Consider the following 16,432-nt stretch of genomic DNA (forward strand, 5'->3'; position numbering starts at 1 on the left):
TAATTTCAAAAATACAATTTAATAGAAATAAACTCTTTAAAAACAAATTACATAAGAGGAAAGCAGGGATTTCCAAACAAATAGGATCACTTCGCGGAATTGTACATGCCGGAATCATGAAGGGCTGTATATCTTGGAAGGAATTTTACGTCAACATAAAAACACATTTATGTTCATAAAACCATAAATCTAATCTGCATATTTTGAGGCTCATAATTTTGAGTGTCAGTCATTGAATGTTCTGCATGGCATTTTTGAGGGTAAAATTAATCTTCTGATTTGCACATATTTTACCAAGCACATTCATTCCTGGTTTAACAGTTCTGATCACACTACTGTCATTTTAACCAAGTGTAAAGGAGATATTGAAGAAATTACATACATCTAGCTAGTTAAAGTCCCAACACAATCTTGCTGCTATAAACTTTCATATTCAAGAGCAGCAGTGCTATCAGCCTCCAAGAAGGTTCCAGGCTGGTGCATGAGGTCCACAATGTAGCAACAGGGCTGTGAAAAGTTTTCTTTGGTGCAAGTATCTCCTTTGTGGAGGAGTACTTCATTCCATGATCGGTTGTAGTCACCTCTAACTAGAGTACAGCGCAGGCCAATGACGTCTGCCAAGTACTGCATGAAAAAAAGACAATGATGTTAATAACTACACAGATGATGATGATGATGCCAGATCTATTGGCACCAATGAGCAGTGATGAATTAAATTATTTTGTGTGATAAAAAGTACCTTGAAAAGAATGGCTCTATGGCAATGAAATCCTTTGCTGATCATACCAATAGGAATCAGATTACATCGCATTTTACACCTAAGTTCATCAAGGTGTTGCAACCATGGAAATGTGTCCAGCTGGTCCTTTGCAATGGAGCCTCCCGTTATTTCAGCGACAAGCCTGATAGCCAGATATGTCGACATTAACATTAATTAAATGTTCAATATTGTGTTCACTGTATGACAATTTCTGCACATCTGAACACATGTGAAAATGCCTTCTTGTTGGTGATAGTCACCTGGCCAAAGCAACATATTGTTCCTGTTGTTCATTCAAAGGCTCAATGGATTCCTTGACCTCTTTAACGAGAAGTGGTAATGAGATATCATCCATCACTTTACGATTTCTGTCATGACCAGGCTCTGTCTGGGCCTCATCTTTCTGTTGCACTTCATCACATACCCTAAATCAAAAGAAAGTAAATCATAGAGTTTGGTGAAATTTTTTACAAGGTTGTTACTACATGGATTATTTGGAATGAATATTTATTAGTCAGTCCTACTCAATTGCGTTGACAACAATAACAGGTCGTCGTTGATTCATTGGTTCCAAGCACAGTTCCTCTAAGGTTAAAAACTTCTGACAAAAATTAACCTAATGAAGAAATTGTTATGCCTGATATTATCAGCAATTGAAATACATATATCCAGCAACAATAAGAAAACATACCTTCCCAGTATCGTAGAATCCAGAAGTGATAACATCATTTGTCGTCAAATAACCTAGCAAACCGTATTTGAGAGACACGTTGTATTTCAGGAGACTGATCAAGGCAAATTCAGTAAACTTGCTCCGACGCTTTATTGACTGTGCAATTTCTTGAAGAATTTCCAAAGCTCTGAAAAACAAGATAGAATTGTATTTTCAGCAAAACACTTATACACGCTGATATAAGACTGTACAATATTGCCATCTACTGTAAATCTTACGTTACATTTTTCCTAAAACGATGATAACAATGTCACATTCTTAAACCCATTCATTTTCCTAATTTATATGGGAATACTTTTACGTAGAGATCATTTTTAGATATTTATTTATATATCAGTATCTCACCCAAGTTTACATCTCACCCAAATTTAAACATCTCCAAAGCAGTGGGCTCATCTTTTGCACATACGCTGATTGCCATACATGTGCAGCGCAACACCTCCAGATGAGTGGAACGCAGGAGACCAACCAATGGTTCGAGACCCTCAGCTTCCCGCAGCTACAGTGAAAAGGGCTTAATATTAGGTGCGTTATATCATATGATAATGATTATATTTAAGGTTAAGAATAATTTTGTTTTGTTTGCATCAGTACTTTTTGTCAAGATGTTTGCTATAACTAAGAGTTATAGCATTTAGAGAACTGGAAAAGTTCACACCTTTATTATGTCCACCTCAAGATTTTGTTTTCATATTTTGAGAATCCATTTTTTACATGACGGTCATTGGAATCAGGTGTTGTCTTTCGCTTAAAAAATGATTTTATGGGAGAGAAACTACATTGCTACACTGTATGATGCATTAAAGTAAAATTATATGTGCCACCACATTAAGCATTCCCTTTTCTTGTTATAATATAAAAGTATTTGTATCAGATGTTATTCTACTAACTTCTGCTCTGGCGCCTTCTTCAAATGCCAATTCACAGACACACAGCAAGGCATTGATGAGGATCTGAGTGTCTTCTGATTTTAAGGGCTCTACCAGTGCTGGCATGATTTCCAGTGACACTATTTCAGACCGGATAGCTTCAAGTCCCGCCATCCTACTGAGAATGGCTAAAGAATTTGCCATCACACTAGGACAACTTTCTTGTAGACTCTGCACAAGCACCTCATGTCCTCCTGCATTAAATACTTCCCTGGTGGTACCATAACAATACAAACAAGTCTTTTTGTTATACATGTATAATGTTTAAAGCAGATAATGACATACCATTAAAAGAAAATACACGTTATGATAACGAATGAATACTATTGGGTAAATAAACATTACACTTTGTCTCACTCCACAGAGTGAATACATGTTGCGTTATCAGGACTAGTGAACATATTCATAGACTTATGTTATTGCAGTGTGAACTGCAAGTGCATAAATGGACAATAGTAATCTTTACTATAGGCCTTACATAGTGTTGAGCTGGTTTCCAGATGTGAGGTTGGCAAGGCCCATTGTACTATACTCAGTGATAACTGGACACTTACTATTCCTCAGTAAGCGAACAGCAACATGTATGCCACCTAAATCAGAGAAAGTTAATTATTGTACTTGTTTTTATGTCGTTGGTTAATTTGAAGTAAATACCTAAATCTCTGAAAAGGTCTTTGCTGGGTAGGAAAGAGCTCAAACCAGCAAAGGCTTTGCAACCATGTGCTTTCACAGTATCGGGAGCTGAAGACAAAAGATCCACCAGAACCTTTTCAATATTTTGCTCATGCAAGAATGGGTGAATGTAAGCTAAACACACAAAGAGAAAAGATGTACATGAATCCAACACAATGTGCACACAAGTGGTGTACCTTTCAAATATGTGGTTTTAATGTTGCATGTCGTATTCGGTGCTTACAATTCTGAGCAGCGCTGGCTATGCACTTTAGGGCAATAGCCAGGATTTCCATATTTCCGGTTTTAACCGAGGCACCCTGACTTTCTGCCAATTTAGGGTTGAGAAGAAGCTCCATCACTATAGATAGGCCTCCTCCTTTCTGGATCATCCGGAAACTCTCTATATCACTCATACAATTAGCAAGAACCAGCAAGGCATCCCCATGGAATTCAATTACATCCTGTGAAATGTAAAAATACTGGGTATCATTTCAAATATGAAGTGCCAAGACTACAAGCACAAAAGTATTGAGACAGGCAATGGTAACAATAAATGTGTCCCTCTTCTGGAAGGAATTTTTGACAAAATTTCCTTTTGTGTCTCTCCGAAAAGAGAGATCAATGGTGTATAATTACGTTAAGTTAGATTTCACACAATGACAAAATGTACACTTACCAACCTTATTATGGAGGATCCCCAAGAGCTCATGTAATACTCCTTCCTGTCTGTAAGCGCTTTGTGACTTTTCACAGACCGCAATTGCCTGCAATGTTTTTAAAGAAAGATGCTGAATGGCATTGAAGGTGGACGTCAGCAGCATGAGTAATTGAGGTAGCACTTGTAACTCGATGACAATCGAGCAAATGTGCCTGTCCTACAGATAAGATAATTAGAAGATTTAGAGCAGTTGTAAATTTGGTCTTATTTTATATCTAATTTGAATCACCTGAACTAAGTTGTAGATGGTATCCAGTGAGTTTTTCTGAACATCTGGGTCAGAACTAGAAAGGAGGTTGATTAATATTGGCACACCTTGGTTGTCAAAAATCTGCACCCTACAGCATGACACCGTAGACAGAGAGGACAGGTACATCGTCCCGAATTCTTGGATAACAGCGTCTTATTGACAGGACAACAATAACTTCATAGAACACACATTTTACGTCATGTAAGCCAAAGAATACTTGAGCATTAAAATTTACCTTCGATTGATAGTCTGTCAATGACTGCTGGAATAACATCCATGTTTTGTAGGATACTCTTGGCCAAACCTTCAAGTAATGACAGCATAAAAATTATTCATACATTTTTAAACTATACTTAGAGAATTGGTCATCAAATGTAGAAATGGGCATTTCAACCAAACAAATCATCTCAAAATACAACATAACTACATCCTGTTCCTTAGTAATAAAAAAATCCTAATAACATTTTTAACCACAATTGAGAACATGAACCGATTTTGTTACCAGCACCCTTCTCTCATTTCTATGCCATTTTACATGATCTTTAACATGTATTCACTAATTTCAATTCCCCACGGGTCTCTTTGCAACTTCACGGAATGACCTATAGTGGTTGCCAATATTTCTTTTCACAGCATGTTTTGAGAAAGACGCCTGCCATAAAATATTTATCTTCCACATGGTATTAATCTGGAATTGACTACGAGTAATTAAATGTCTGTTCTTGATAAACACCACTGAAAATGTATGAAACTAGGCTAGACTAGCTTGTACCATAAAGTTTTTAGGTAGCCCAGTAAATGATTGTTTAGTGCGTCGGCCTCACGGTTCTGGGGTCGGGGGTTCGATCTCAGGTGGGTCCTCACTGTGTAAAGTTTGTGTGGGGACTTCGCTTTCCAAAAACATGCATGGAAGGCTGGTTGAAAACTCTAAACTCCCCCTAGGTACGAGTATGAATGTTAGTTTGTGTATTAATACCCTGATGGGCTCCGGCACTCCCTGCTACCCCTGTGATAATAGTGAGGATAATAAGCGGTTCAGAAAATGAATTAATGAATATAAAGGCGGTTTCCTTGTTTTTAATCAAAGCCCAGGGAAATGCATGAGAGCCGTATAAACAACTTAATGTAATAATATTTGAGACCCCTGGTTTATACTACAAACAAAACTGCAGTGTGTGCATTCTTATGTAGGTGATTCCTTAAACCTCATCAGTATGGAGTCACAAGTGCATGTTTGACATACCATTGGTAGCCATGAGGCCGAGTCCAATTATGGCATTACGGCGGATCATCTTGTTGGTGTGATTGATGAGCTGACTGAGAGGACCCAAAGCTCCGTGCTCGGTCAGAGAAATCTTGTTCAAATCACCTAATGGAAGGAAAGACAAAAGACATTCACATGGAAAGAAAGTGTAGTTTCCTCTTACCTTCCTCTGCAAATCCATAGATTGCTTCACATGCTTTGATTAAAACGTGTTCCTCGGGAGAATCTAATAGAAGAACTGCAGTTGCTGGGGTTTTGAATGCAACAGGACGTGGTTCAATCTGTGAGAAGACATGAAGATTCAAAAACAAGTTTAAGGAATGCAAATGAAATTGCTGTCAATAGAATATGCATGAAAGCATGATTGCAATTATAATGAAGTTGAAAGGAGTGGGCTAGAACCCCCTGAGCGGAGCTGACCACTGGGAGCCTCGGTAAGGGATGATTCTTTAGCTCCAGGCAACATTTATCTTAAAATAAAGCTCTCGTGGCGGAATTCTGGGAGCCACGGGGTAGCCAAGCTGTTGGTTGAATTTCCCCACAATGTTTCAAAGTGCAAGCTTTACAGCGGACGCCGTCACCTTTATTCGAAAATAGAGCTCTCTGAGTAGCTAAGATGGAACGTCGTGGAGGAGCAAAATAGAAGTTGAGTTTCCATTTAAAGTCCGGGCAGCGGGCGGACGCCATCGCTCTTATCCGAAAATAGAGCTCTCTGGGAGAGTAAGGACAGTGTGGAGGAGCAATGTGAAAGTGAAATTGAAGAACATAGTCTTAGTACAAGGCATGAAACTTTAAATTTGGCTCAGTTTGAAGTGTGCCAGAGATTGATGACAACATGGTCATGGCCATCGAATATGGCAGTCGCCTTGACAGTGTCACTTCCCTGTACAAAATCATATCTGTACCAAAGAAACAGAGGTCACAACTACCCATCAACATCTTCCTTGTGCACTCAAAACATCTCGCAAAAGCTCCTCCTGAAAAGATCCCCTATGGCGCCTCCTGAATATTCCATCGGTGATCCAATACCTCTCGAATTTGACACAAAAGACTCCCAATAACCTGTTCATTTTACTTAATCAGAAAGGAACTATTTTCACTGTGAGTAGAGTACTTAAAGTATTTACATTGTTGAAAATGTATAGATTATATTGAAATATATGTTGCAGTCTTGTCATATGCCTATAACTGGAACATTTAGCAAAGAATTCTTGATAATTGTAATTATGTATTTTTATTTTTGTATATGTGTAAATATATAATATGGTATAATAATTGTGGTGATCCTACTTTTCAGTTTTTCAATTATCGTGGTCATGTCTGGTGTACATTAACTGCCAAATTTGAAGGATTACTGTGTTATGCCTAAAAAAAAAAGAATTTTCAGAATAGTGACAAAGAGGAATGTTTATGAACAACTCGACAAACTTAAAACAAAATACCCACCGCGAATTGACTAATAACTTAAGTTTTACGATTAGTTAGTATATAGTAAAGTGCATCTGTAGGGAAGTTTACTGCATTCACCTTGAAAATAAAAAGCCCTGGCCATTTTGACTTCTGAGATTGGAGGAAAAAAGTAATGAATAACAGACAATAGTACATTTGTGAAATGTACATCTGTAGCCCACACCTAAGAATTTCAAACCCACAAAAGCCAAAAACTTCACCCACCGTGTCCTTATGCAGAGACTCGACACTTGAAGCGGTCTTCTTATCCCTTCTCGACATTCTGTCACCTGGCACGAGGCACATATTTGCGTGGTTTATTATTCGTTTAAAGCAGTTCTTTGGATTAGGTAGGCGTATACATCGCAGTAGTACACTAAACAACACCATGGCAACAAAATTGCCGTGACGAAGGTTACCTGGGCAACCTTGCTAGATCAGTTTTGTAGTAAAATGTGTGACAACAATAAATAAAAGTGGTGGATCTACTAATATGAATAAAAATAAACATTTTATATTTGTCAAATTCAGGTCGGTCCATCTGTGTGGAATTTGCATGTTCTCTCGGGCTTGCGTGGGTTTTCTACGGGTAATCCGGGTTCCTCCCACATTCCAAAGACATGCATGGTAGGCTGATTGGACACTTTAAAACGTACCCCTAGGTATGAGTGTGAGCGTGAATGGTTGTTTGTCTCCTTGTACCCTGCGATTGGCTGTCCACCAATTCAAGGTATCCCGCCTCTGTCCCGAAGTCAGCTGGGATAGGCTCAAGCACCCCCCATTACCCTAGTGAGGATCAAGCAGTTTAGAAAATGAGATGAGATGAAATTTGTATTCATCTTAATAAACAACTTGAAATCAGTGTAATAATGAAGTTGTTAATGAATAATGTAAAATCATAAATATAAGTGCTGGATCTATTGAGATGAATAAAAATAAACTTGCATTTATATAAATTAAAAAATATATAATTACTGCAAAATGAAGTTGTTAATGAATTTAGTAAAATAATAAAATTGTAAAATCACCAATTTACTCTGAATTAGTGTTATTAAGCAAACATAACATGGCTGGCATTTTATTCTCAATATAAAAACTTTGAATTATATTCATTGTTTTTTTTTAATCTCGTGTGGTTAAAACATTGCAGTCAACCATTTAGGCCACTAGGGGGTCTATGTTCGCTTCATTAGAACACCGATCTTGAATCAATGTACAAAATGACGAAAATATTCCGTAGCGACGCGTCATTCATTGTATTAACAATTATTGCCATGTTTGTCTTCCAGTACTGTTTATTAAGCACTTCTGCCCGAATAAGAGCTGCTTGACAAATTACAGGCTATACATAATGACTGCAATGGAATGAAGAAAAACAAGGATGTCACGATTACCTGCAGGGCACAAAATATTAGTAGAACACATTCATGATCCTTGACGTCAGCATCTGATTCGGCGTGTTGAGAATGTGTTACAAGCGGAATTCACGAAGCAGGAGCCTGATCCCGGTGGGTCAGTGGGCTGCAGCGAATCAGGACGCAGCCCCTGCAAAGCCCAAGCTGCGCGAGTGTCAGCTCCCCACTGTCGAGCTGTCACTTGACAGCAGCAGTACACATGAACGAGAGTGCAGCGCAGGGATTGAAATCGCCCTTCGACTTTACGTGAAAGACGTTGCCTTCATTGCGTTCTCTGTGGGGCGGCGACATTAAAGGACGACAGCTTTGGCATCTCCACGGACGGAGTACGAAAGCGAAGGACGAAGGTTATTTTGGCCGCAGCTCGAGCTGCTAACGCTAGTAGCTAGCTAGCTAGCTTGCGGACTGATAGCAGGTGTACGGCAGCAACTCGCTGGTGCATTTAACTGGCCGGCGAAGGTCGGAAGAGTTAACGTTAGCTAGCGGTCAAGAATATCTTGTGGGTGCTTCGGTATAACAAAACTGTCCATTTTGTAGTTTTTTTTAAGATAACGCGAACACTCCCCGTGTGTTTTTATGCCGTGTTGTCAAATCTTCCACGCCTTACGTCGTTATTCAGTTTCCCCGATATGGTTGCTAACTAGCATGTTGCCGCTATGCTAATGCCAGCTGAGTGAGCCTCACGTCGTCGCAGGGTTGCGGAGTTACACGGGCGAGTCGAAAGGGGGAAGAGGCGTGCTTGAGAACACACACGGATGGACATGGTGGACTGTCAGTCGTAGGAGAACAAGAATATTAGCACCAAAATCGTATTAACTCCCGCCCCCACTAGTCCTTGTTGAGACTGGTCCATATGGTTGTAGACAGGCAGTGGTGGATTTTTGATGAAGCAAGTAAGGGATTAGGACATTTTGACCAGAGAGTTGACTGAATGAATAGCACTCTTATCCACTGAGTCGTGAGCTGGTGGCAACTGTGCCTGTCAAGGGAAGAAATTCTGAAGATTAACCCTCCGCACTGCATTTCTCAACACCAGCTTGCAAAAAGATGGCTTCGGCGAGCAGTATTGCTTCAGCAATTGCTAGCAAAACCAAGACCAAAAAAAAGCACTTTGTTGCCCAGAAAGTGAAGCTCTTCCGTGCCAGTGATCCTCAACTCAGTGTAGTGATGTGGGGAGTCAACCATTCGGTAAGTTTGACCATATCTTAGGTCTAATTAGACATTAATGTCATCTCTGTATGACACCTACATGCATAATTACACCTATACATGCATAATGACTGCAGCTTTTGAACAAATGTCATAATTCATACTGTTTCTATTGCATGTGTTGAATGACTTGTGCTTTTATAACTGTCCATACTCGTGGTTTCCTGTTGTGTACATGTAAGATAGATAAGGTGCACATTAGTGTCATAAGAGGCAGTGCATCCTCCGATGCCAGAGTTTATCACTGCCCCTTCTTCCTTTTTGCATTGGGGTATTTATTACCCGTGTGTTGCTTTTAGTTCAAAATGAGTATTAAGAGTGAAAACAAAACCATTGTAATAACACACTTGTGTTCCGAAATCAATGTCATTTAATATTAAGATAAACAATCATTGATGTGCAATTTAAAAATTGACAATTTAACATTTGCTATTTCATTTATAAAAGTGTTCGATTGTTGGTTGATAGTAAATAATTCATTGTAATTAACCCTAAATCTCCAATATTTTTAAGAGCATTTTACTGGTTTTTTTTTCAGGAACCATAGAATAGTTGTGTTCTATGAATGCACTGCTGTGAATGTGTTTACATTCTTCACCAACTTTTTGTAGTTTTCCAGCTTTAATGTAAGATTCATTCATTCATTTTCTGAACCGCGTGATCCTCACAAGAGTCCGGGGGTGCTGGAACCCATCCCAGCTGGCTTAGAGCCAGAGGCGGGGGCACTCGGATCTATGGCCAGCCTTGCAGGGCACAAGGAGACGGACAACCATTCACACTCACACTCATAGCTAGGGGCAATTACGAATGTCCATTCAGCCTACCATGCATGATTTTCAAATGCGGGAAGAAACCGGAGTACCTGGAGAAAACCGGATGGGAGAACATGCAAACTCCACTTAATGTAAGAGCATCATGCAAATGTTAATATCAGACAAAATAACCATAAAATGCAGTCTTAAAATTTGTGGTGTGATTTGCTGACCGGCTACCGGCCCTTTGTGAAAACTGCCTCAAACATTGATTGGAGCACCAATAACACCAGCAACATCTGAAATCAATGTTTTTTAATTTCCTGGAAATTAGTTTTTCAGATCACTGCAGAGATATTTTTTTCCACTCTTCCTTGCAGAATATATTAAATACGGCAACGAAGGACAATTTTCAGCCATTAACAGCTACTCAAACACTTCAGAATGAGGTCACAAACTTTTCCTTCATGAATTCATGCAAATTTCAGAATTCATGGTTCCATAAATTACAGCACAATGTCCAGGTCCTGAAAAAGTAAATCAACCCTAGATCCTCATATGACTACCACTTATGTAAGCATGTTAGTCTGGTGTTCTTTTTCTGAAATGTTCTGTTACATTTATGCAAGATGGTAAAATACACACACTTTCAATCCATCAAAAGTAATAATTAAAATATGTTTTTGCAAGAGTACTCAGTTTTTTTCTTTTTGTTACCAGGGTTTTTCACCTTAAAACTGCAATGGATTCCACTGCCGCTGATTATCATTAGGTTAAAAAAAAAAAGAAATTTCCTTGTAAATACTGCCTTTTAGATGAAAGATGTGGAATTGCCATTTTTTTTCTATAATCCTTATAAAGCGTGATTTATGGGTGTGTGTATGTTAAGATTTTCTCGCTATGTTTGTCCAAACCGTGCAACGTAGAGTGTTGACATTTTTATGGTGGCCTGAAACGGCTGTCGGATCCTAATAGTGAATTTCTTGACCTTATCTAAGTGTGTAAACTCAACTTTTATTTGTTACAGCTGAAAACAGAATTGATGTATGAATCAATTATTATCGATGAGTATGCCTGACCTGAAATATTTTAGCTTGCTGCTCTCTTGAGCTATTGAAGGTATTAGGTGCTAATAATAGTAATAAATTAATAATTGATAAATGGAATGTGATATTGAAAAACAAAAAGATGTTTGTTAAACACAAGGTAATTACCTATCTTTTCTGTAAATTTGGTGTCATTATGTTTATTTGCTTGGAAGCTTTTGAACAAAATAGGTGTTAATGGCAGTAATAAATTAATAATTAATAAATTTAATGTGTTATTGAAAAACCAAAAGATGTTCGTCAAACAGAAGGTAAATACCTATCTTTTCTTGTTCTTTGAGCAAAATAGGTGCTAATAACAATAATAAATGTATAATCCTTATAAAACGTGATTTATGGGTGTGTGAGTGTGTGTATATGTTAAGATTATTTGGCTACGTTTTATGGTGGCCAGAAATGGCTGTCGAATCCTAATAGCCGTCAACAAATCTCAACATGTGGACATTTACAAAACAAGGCTGGAAATGTCAATTGTATAATGAATTTATAATAAACACCAGTGGCCAATAATAACGATCCGAAGTTGTGCATGGAAAGCACAATCAATTCAGAAAAGCACTATATTTTCTCGCATATAAGCCGTACTTGTAACAAAAAAATGATGACTGAAACAAAGCTATGGCTTAAATGCGCACAAGAATTACAGCTTTGCTATGTTCTTTCACCAGTACATGTCAGCAAATTAAACATTTAATATTTGTTTGTTATTTTCTGTTTTGCAGTAAGAAAGCAACCATTACTGAATAAATTACTAATTTCCTTATGATATTGACCCCAATAATTTGCTTTTGATTCATACATAATCTCACAAATACCACATGCGATGATTTTTCTTAAGATTTCAAAGTAACACATACTCCTTATTAAAACCATGAATACGGAGGTTAAAATTGTGAATCGGGGTGCGGTTTATACGCGAGAAATTGAAATTTCTCTAGATGTTCTCTCTTTCAGAGAAAGCCTTGCATTTTTTTTACTTGATAATTCCAGACTACATACAGCATTAATATGTAGTATGACAGCGCGGAAAAAGGATCTGTGTTTTGAAATGATCAGCTTGCTGTCCAGATCTCTCACTTATAAATGGACATTTGGCGCATCATGAAAAGGCAGGTGAGATAAAGAAATTGCTAGACAGTTGAAGACAGTGAGACTGAGTACAAAATTTATAGGGCTGAAAACAGCCTTGTCACAAGTTTTTCGAGATTGGTTGACACCAATGCATATAAAAACAAAAGTTGCCCTTAAAAATGTCTCGGCTTAATCTTTTGGTGTGTCATCTATGTTATATTTTGAATAAATGATTAAAAACTAGCACCTTCACATCATTGTATTCAAAGTTTAAAGTGTCACATCTTTTTTTGCAATCTGGTTTATATACTCTTTACTGGAAGTGATAAAATTGGATTAGTTAGCGTGACGCTCTAAACCTGAGGCACGAACGTTTGCAGAAGTACTGCAAATCTGTCAACTTTATGAGTGTTTCTATTGTGGGCAATTCTTATGTGGTGAACCGACATGTTTTCAATGAGTATTAGATTGAGACTGTCTTTTACTTTATTTTTGTGTTTGGGTTTTCCCTTGAAAATGGGTCTGAATTTTCAAGTCTTAAAAATATTGGGGAAACTTATGGTGTGATTAAACCAACTTTTTGGTCGCAATTTTGAAATGGGTTGTGGTGAAAAAAATACAAATGAAGGATAATGCATATGTAGGACTTTTCATCCAGTGCATTTTTCTGCCACGTAATTGTGAAATAACAATCGTTCTTCGTGTTTCAGTTGTATGGGGAAGTGTTTGACTTGAACTATTAGAAACACACACTGTTTCAAGAAAATCATTTTAATGCAAAAGTATTATTTCCTCAACTGTCACTGATGTGACAGCATTTTTTTTGTTTTAATTTTTGATAACCACTTGATTTTGACAAACGTACTTGGAATAATATAATATTTTGTACCTCTTTAGAACCCACAAGGCCAGTATAATTAGAGAACTATGTCGTTAAACATCATGCCTTCTCCACACAGTAGTGCAACAATTTCATTTTGACACACTTGTCTTACTGGTGGTGGGTTTGGCATAGCTTGTCCTGACAAAATTTCTGGTTTTGCGTTGCATTTTCTTCAGTGTTTTTTTTTCCCGTTAGTCAGTGCGAATGGCAAAGCGATTGCTAATACAAGAGGAGTACCTAGTTGGCAAGTGGTCGATCTGTTGTGAGGACATTTGTGTGCTTAACTTTTGGAATATTTTGAAGGGAATGCAATAGCAAACAACCCTTGACAGGTTGCATCTGAAAGTCAGTGTGCAGGCAGGTCAAGTAGACAACAAAGAAAGGTATAAAAATTTAAAACAAAATTATAATTAAGTTTAGTGTAAGTTTAGATTAAACCTATTTTTGAGTGTGTCTGCATCGTAATCCAAGTTCATTGAAATATGTTTATGTTATGGTATGAGCGCGTTGCAAATACCAAACAACACAAGACTATTTCACTTCCAATGTTACTGAGAGAATGATCTATGCAGTTTCTCGAGTGGCCCTGTAGTTTAAATCTTGTCTTTGTCCTTGCATAGACAATAGTTTTTTGTTTTAGAAATTAACAAGCGTAAGTACAGTGCAAAATCCACACACAAACTGTTGTCTTAAATTTGAAAGTAGTTTTTTGCTGTTGAAATACAACAACATTGTAATTGCTTTCTCGCGTTTTGATGTGTAGCTCCGGCATCAAAACATGTCTTTTCATCTTTGTATTCTCCTAGGTTGTGAATATTTACAATCTGAATTGTAAAAGTAAACTTTCCTTAACCATAGAACTGGATGACATGTGGTTGTATTTCCAGTGACAGAATATTCTGAAGGGCTGACGAGGAATGTAAACCATAGAATGCACCAGAATCATTAACATGCGCACACACACACACACACACACACACACACACACACACACACACACACACACACACACACACACACACATGCACTTCATCGCTTAGTGAAATCTAAGCTTGAAGACCACGCCTGCCTAGTGAGGGTTATCGATTGAACCTTATTCAATTTGGTACCCCCTTAAGATCAAGTTAGATTTTTTGGGTAGGAAAAACAAAACTTAAAGAAGCTGAAGGGTTGTTTCATGTTTTTGGGGCCAGGTACATTTGAATGACTATCCATGGCGGTCCGATACCTGACTGCAGAAACTGGCTTTTGGGACATGGAATGTTACCCCTCTCTGGTTGGGAAGGAGCATGGGCTACTGCATGAGGTTGAGAAGTTCCAGCTCGTTGTAGGCTCACCTCTACGCACACCTCGGGCTCTGATACCATTCCTCTCGGGGAGGTTGGACACTTCCACTCTGGTGTCGCTCATAGTTAAAGACGACAAGCAGGTGTGGACATAGTTATTGCCCAGTCTTGGTGCATGTACATTGGGGTTCAACAAAGTAGACGAGAGGGTGGCATCCCTTCACCTTTGGGTAGGGGCACGAGACCTGATGATTGTTTGTGCTTACGCACCAACCAGCAGCTCTGAATACACTATGATCGAATGACTAAGCCACCATAGTCATAATTATTTTAGGGAAGACATACTTGAATAGTTATCATTTTCTCATTTATCAGGGAAACATTCCTACCCATGCAAGTATTTAATTTATATAATTGTACCTTTTTATGAACCTGTGTACTGTAAGTTCTTTCAAGGACACAAACTTATGTGTTTTTCCACCACTTAATGGGTAATAAGTCCTCTATTTTACATTTTTGTCTCATGTCACCATTACTTTTGCTTGCCACCAGCTAAGAGCAAGTCATCATTTTGACATTGTATATAGATAACACTGCCATGCTGCTGACAGAGCACTCTGCCTCACTTGCTTCCTGTCCAATGGAGCAATAGCACATACTTTCTTCACTCTGGGCCGGAAAACTAGTTTGCATCACCATGGAGACAAACAGGACGTGTTGGTATAAAATTAGTCTGCAAGTGTGGTATCTCCACATCAATGAATTATGCTGTAGCCATCAAATGGGGTGGATAAAAGTAGAAAATATAAACCTGCTAAAAACAATTGCAGTCGAAGTACATTGTTTGACTGCTGGCAAATACATACTCAGGAATCGTACGGGACCTTGAAAATGCTTGAAAGTATTGTTATTTCCCAGCACCCTGCCTAAGAACAGTGGTACCTCTCCTTACGGATGCTTCTCCATAAAAAATATTCAGGTTACGAAAGGCCGATGGGAAACCTTTTATTCCTAGATACGACAACAATCCAAGTTGTGAAATCAAACCTCGAAATTTGTGTAACTTTTTTTTATTGTCATGGTAGACAACATTTCCTCAATTTTTTTGATATATCTGGGGATGCAGACAACCTCCCTGAGCACATGGGGGACCAGTGTGAGCAACATCAGAAGACACCAGGTTTATTTCTACTACCCTCAAGAGATATAGTCATAACATATAATCATTAATATCCATACATAAAACATCTTCATGATTGTCACTAGAATTTAAACAAATCTGACTTAAATTGTACGTTATTTTTCACATCTGTCATTCTCTTTTCATTTTTATTCAAATGACTTTTTCTGCTGAATATGTAATTAAAGGCAGTCTAGCTTGCATTTAGTCCAATTTTTTCTTTTTTGCCATTAGCCCCAATTTCTATAAAGATCACCAAAATGTAAATATGTAAAATAACCTACTCTAAGTATAAATATAAAATTTCTAAATGGTTCTATTTACATAATAAGATTATTCTTTATTGTATAATTATTATCACCATTTTTTTTTGCTCACACCAAAAAAAAAAACTAATGCAAAATTGGCCGTGTGTGGGAAAACAAATTATTGCCCCTTTAACACTCTGGGCCACTTTCACCAGCAGTCACTAAATTATCTGGTCTTCTGTTCAGTAGTCTGCACTCAAACTTTTCATATCATGAATAAATCTAAGCAGGATTCAAACCTGGGTCACCTCTATGGCAAGTAAGCAACTGAGCTAAACATAGTTTGGCTGACTTTAGATTTAGATTAGAACTTTATTTCAGCCTGTATGCTATTGCCAATGAACTTCTTTGAAGGTGTTGGGAATAAGGCTTAAGGTTAAATTCAGACAATTTAACATTTCAAGTTCACATATCTTGACATTTGTAATTTGGTTTATTCAGAAA

At 37.9% G+C, this 16,432-nt stretch overlaps 2 protein-coding genes across 6 annotated transcripts in view; one reads left to right on the forward strand and one right to left on the reverse strand.

Moving 5' to 3' along the window:
* Positions 1–8,900, reverse strand: LOC144209723 (armadillo repeat-containing protein 3-like). 3 transcript variants are annotated; one of them, XM_077736180.1, is made up of 18 exons: positions 8,173–8,899; positions 7,435–7,564; positions 7,004–7,068; positions 5,493–5,610; positions 5,309–5,434; positions 4,301–4,369; positions 4,045–4,217; positions 3,778–3,972; positions 3,339–3,558; positions 3,077–3,229; positions 2,901–3,012; positions 2,384–2,633; positions 1,856–1,992; positions 1,452–1,620; positions 1,285–1,376; positions 1,021–1,185; positions 740–902; positions 1–624 (listed from the first exon to the last, which is right to left on the reverse strand). In XM_077736180.1, exons 3-18 carry the CDS (start codon positions 7,058–7,060, stop codon positions 418–420), a joined length of 2,406 nt encoding a protein of 801 aa, XP_077592306.1. In that variant the 5' UTR covers positions 7,061–7,068; positions 7,435–7,564; positions 8,173–8,899; the 3' UTR covers positions 1–417. The 3 variants fall into 3 exon arrangements, with proteins under 3 accessions (XP_077592306.1, XP_077592304.1, XP_077592303.1); XM_077736178.1 differs by lacking the exon at positions 7,435–7,564 and having other exon boundaries at positions 8,173–8,900; XM_077736177.1 differs by lacking the exons at positions 7,435–7,564; positions 8,173–8,899 and having other exon boundaries at positions 7,004–7,351.
* Positions 8,226–16,432, forward strand: part of pip4k2aa (phosphatidylinositol-5-phosphate 4-kinase, type II, alpha a) — a 24,760-nt gene continuing 16,553 nt past the window's right edge. Inside the window, exon 1 of one of the 3 annotated variants that reach the window (XM_077736184.1) lies at positions 8,226–9,381. In XM_077736184.1, the coding sequence (XP_077592310.1) occupies positions 9,241–9,381 (141 nt within the window). In that variant the 5' untranslated portion in view covers positions 8,226–9,240. The remainder of the gene's footprint in view (positions 9,382–16,432) is intronic. The other 2 variants (XM_077736183.1, XM_077736185.1) reach the window with 2 other exon arrangements.

Source organism: Stigmatopora nigra, chromosome 16 (genome assembly GCF_051989575.1).
Source record: "Stigmatopora nigra isolate UIUO_SnigA chromosome 16, RoL_Snig_1.1, whole genome shotgun sequence".
Lineage (NCBI taxonomy): Eukaryota > Metazoa > Chordata > Actinopteri > Syngnathiformes > Syngnathidae > Stigmatopora > Stigmatopora nigra.

Coding starts and splice junctions, on each gene's coding strand:
- LOC144209723 (XM_077736177.1), bottom strand. CDS start 7,168: ATGGTGTTGTTTAGTGTACTACTGCGATGTATACGCCTACCTAATCCA. Junction 5,611..7,003: donor AGTCTCTGCATAAGGACACG/GTGGGTGAAGTT, acceptor GTCTTCTCACAG/ATTGAACCACGTCCTGTTGC. Junction 4,370..5,308: donor CGGCCTCATGGCTACCAATG/GTATGTCAAACA, acceptor CATTACTTGAAG/GTTTGGCCAAGAGTATCCTA.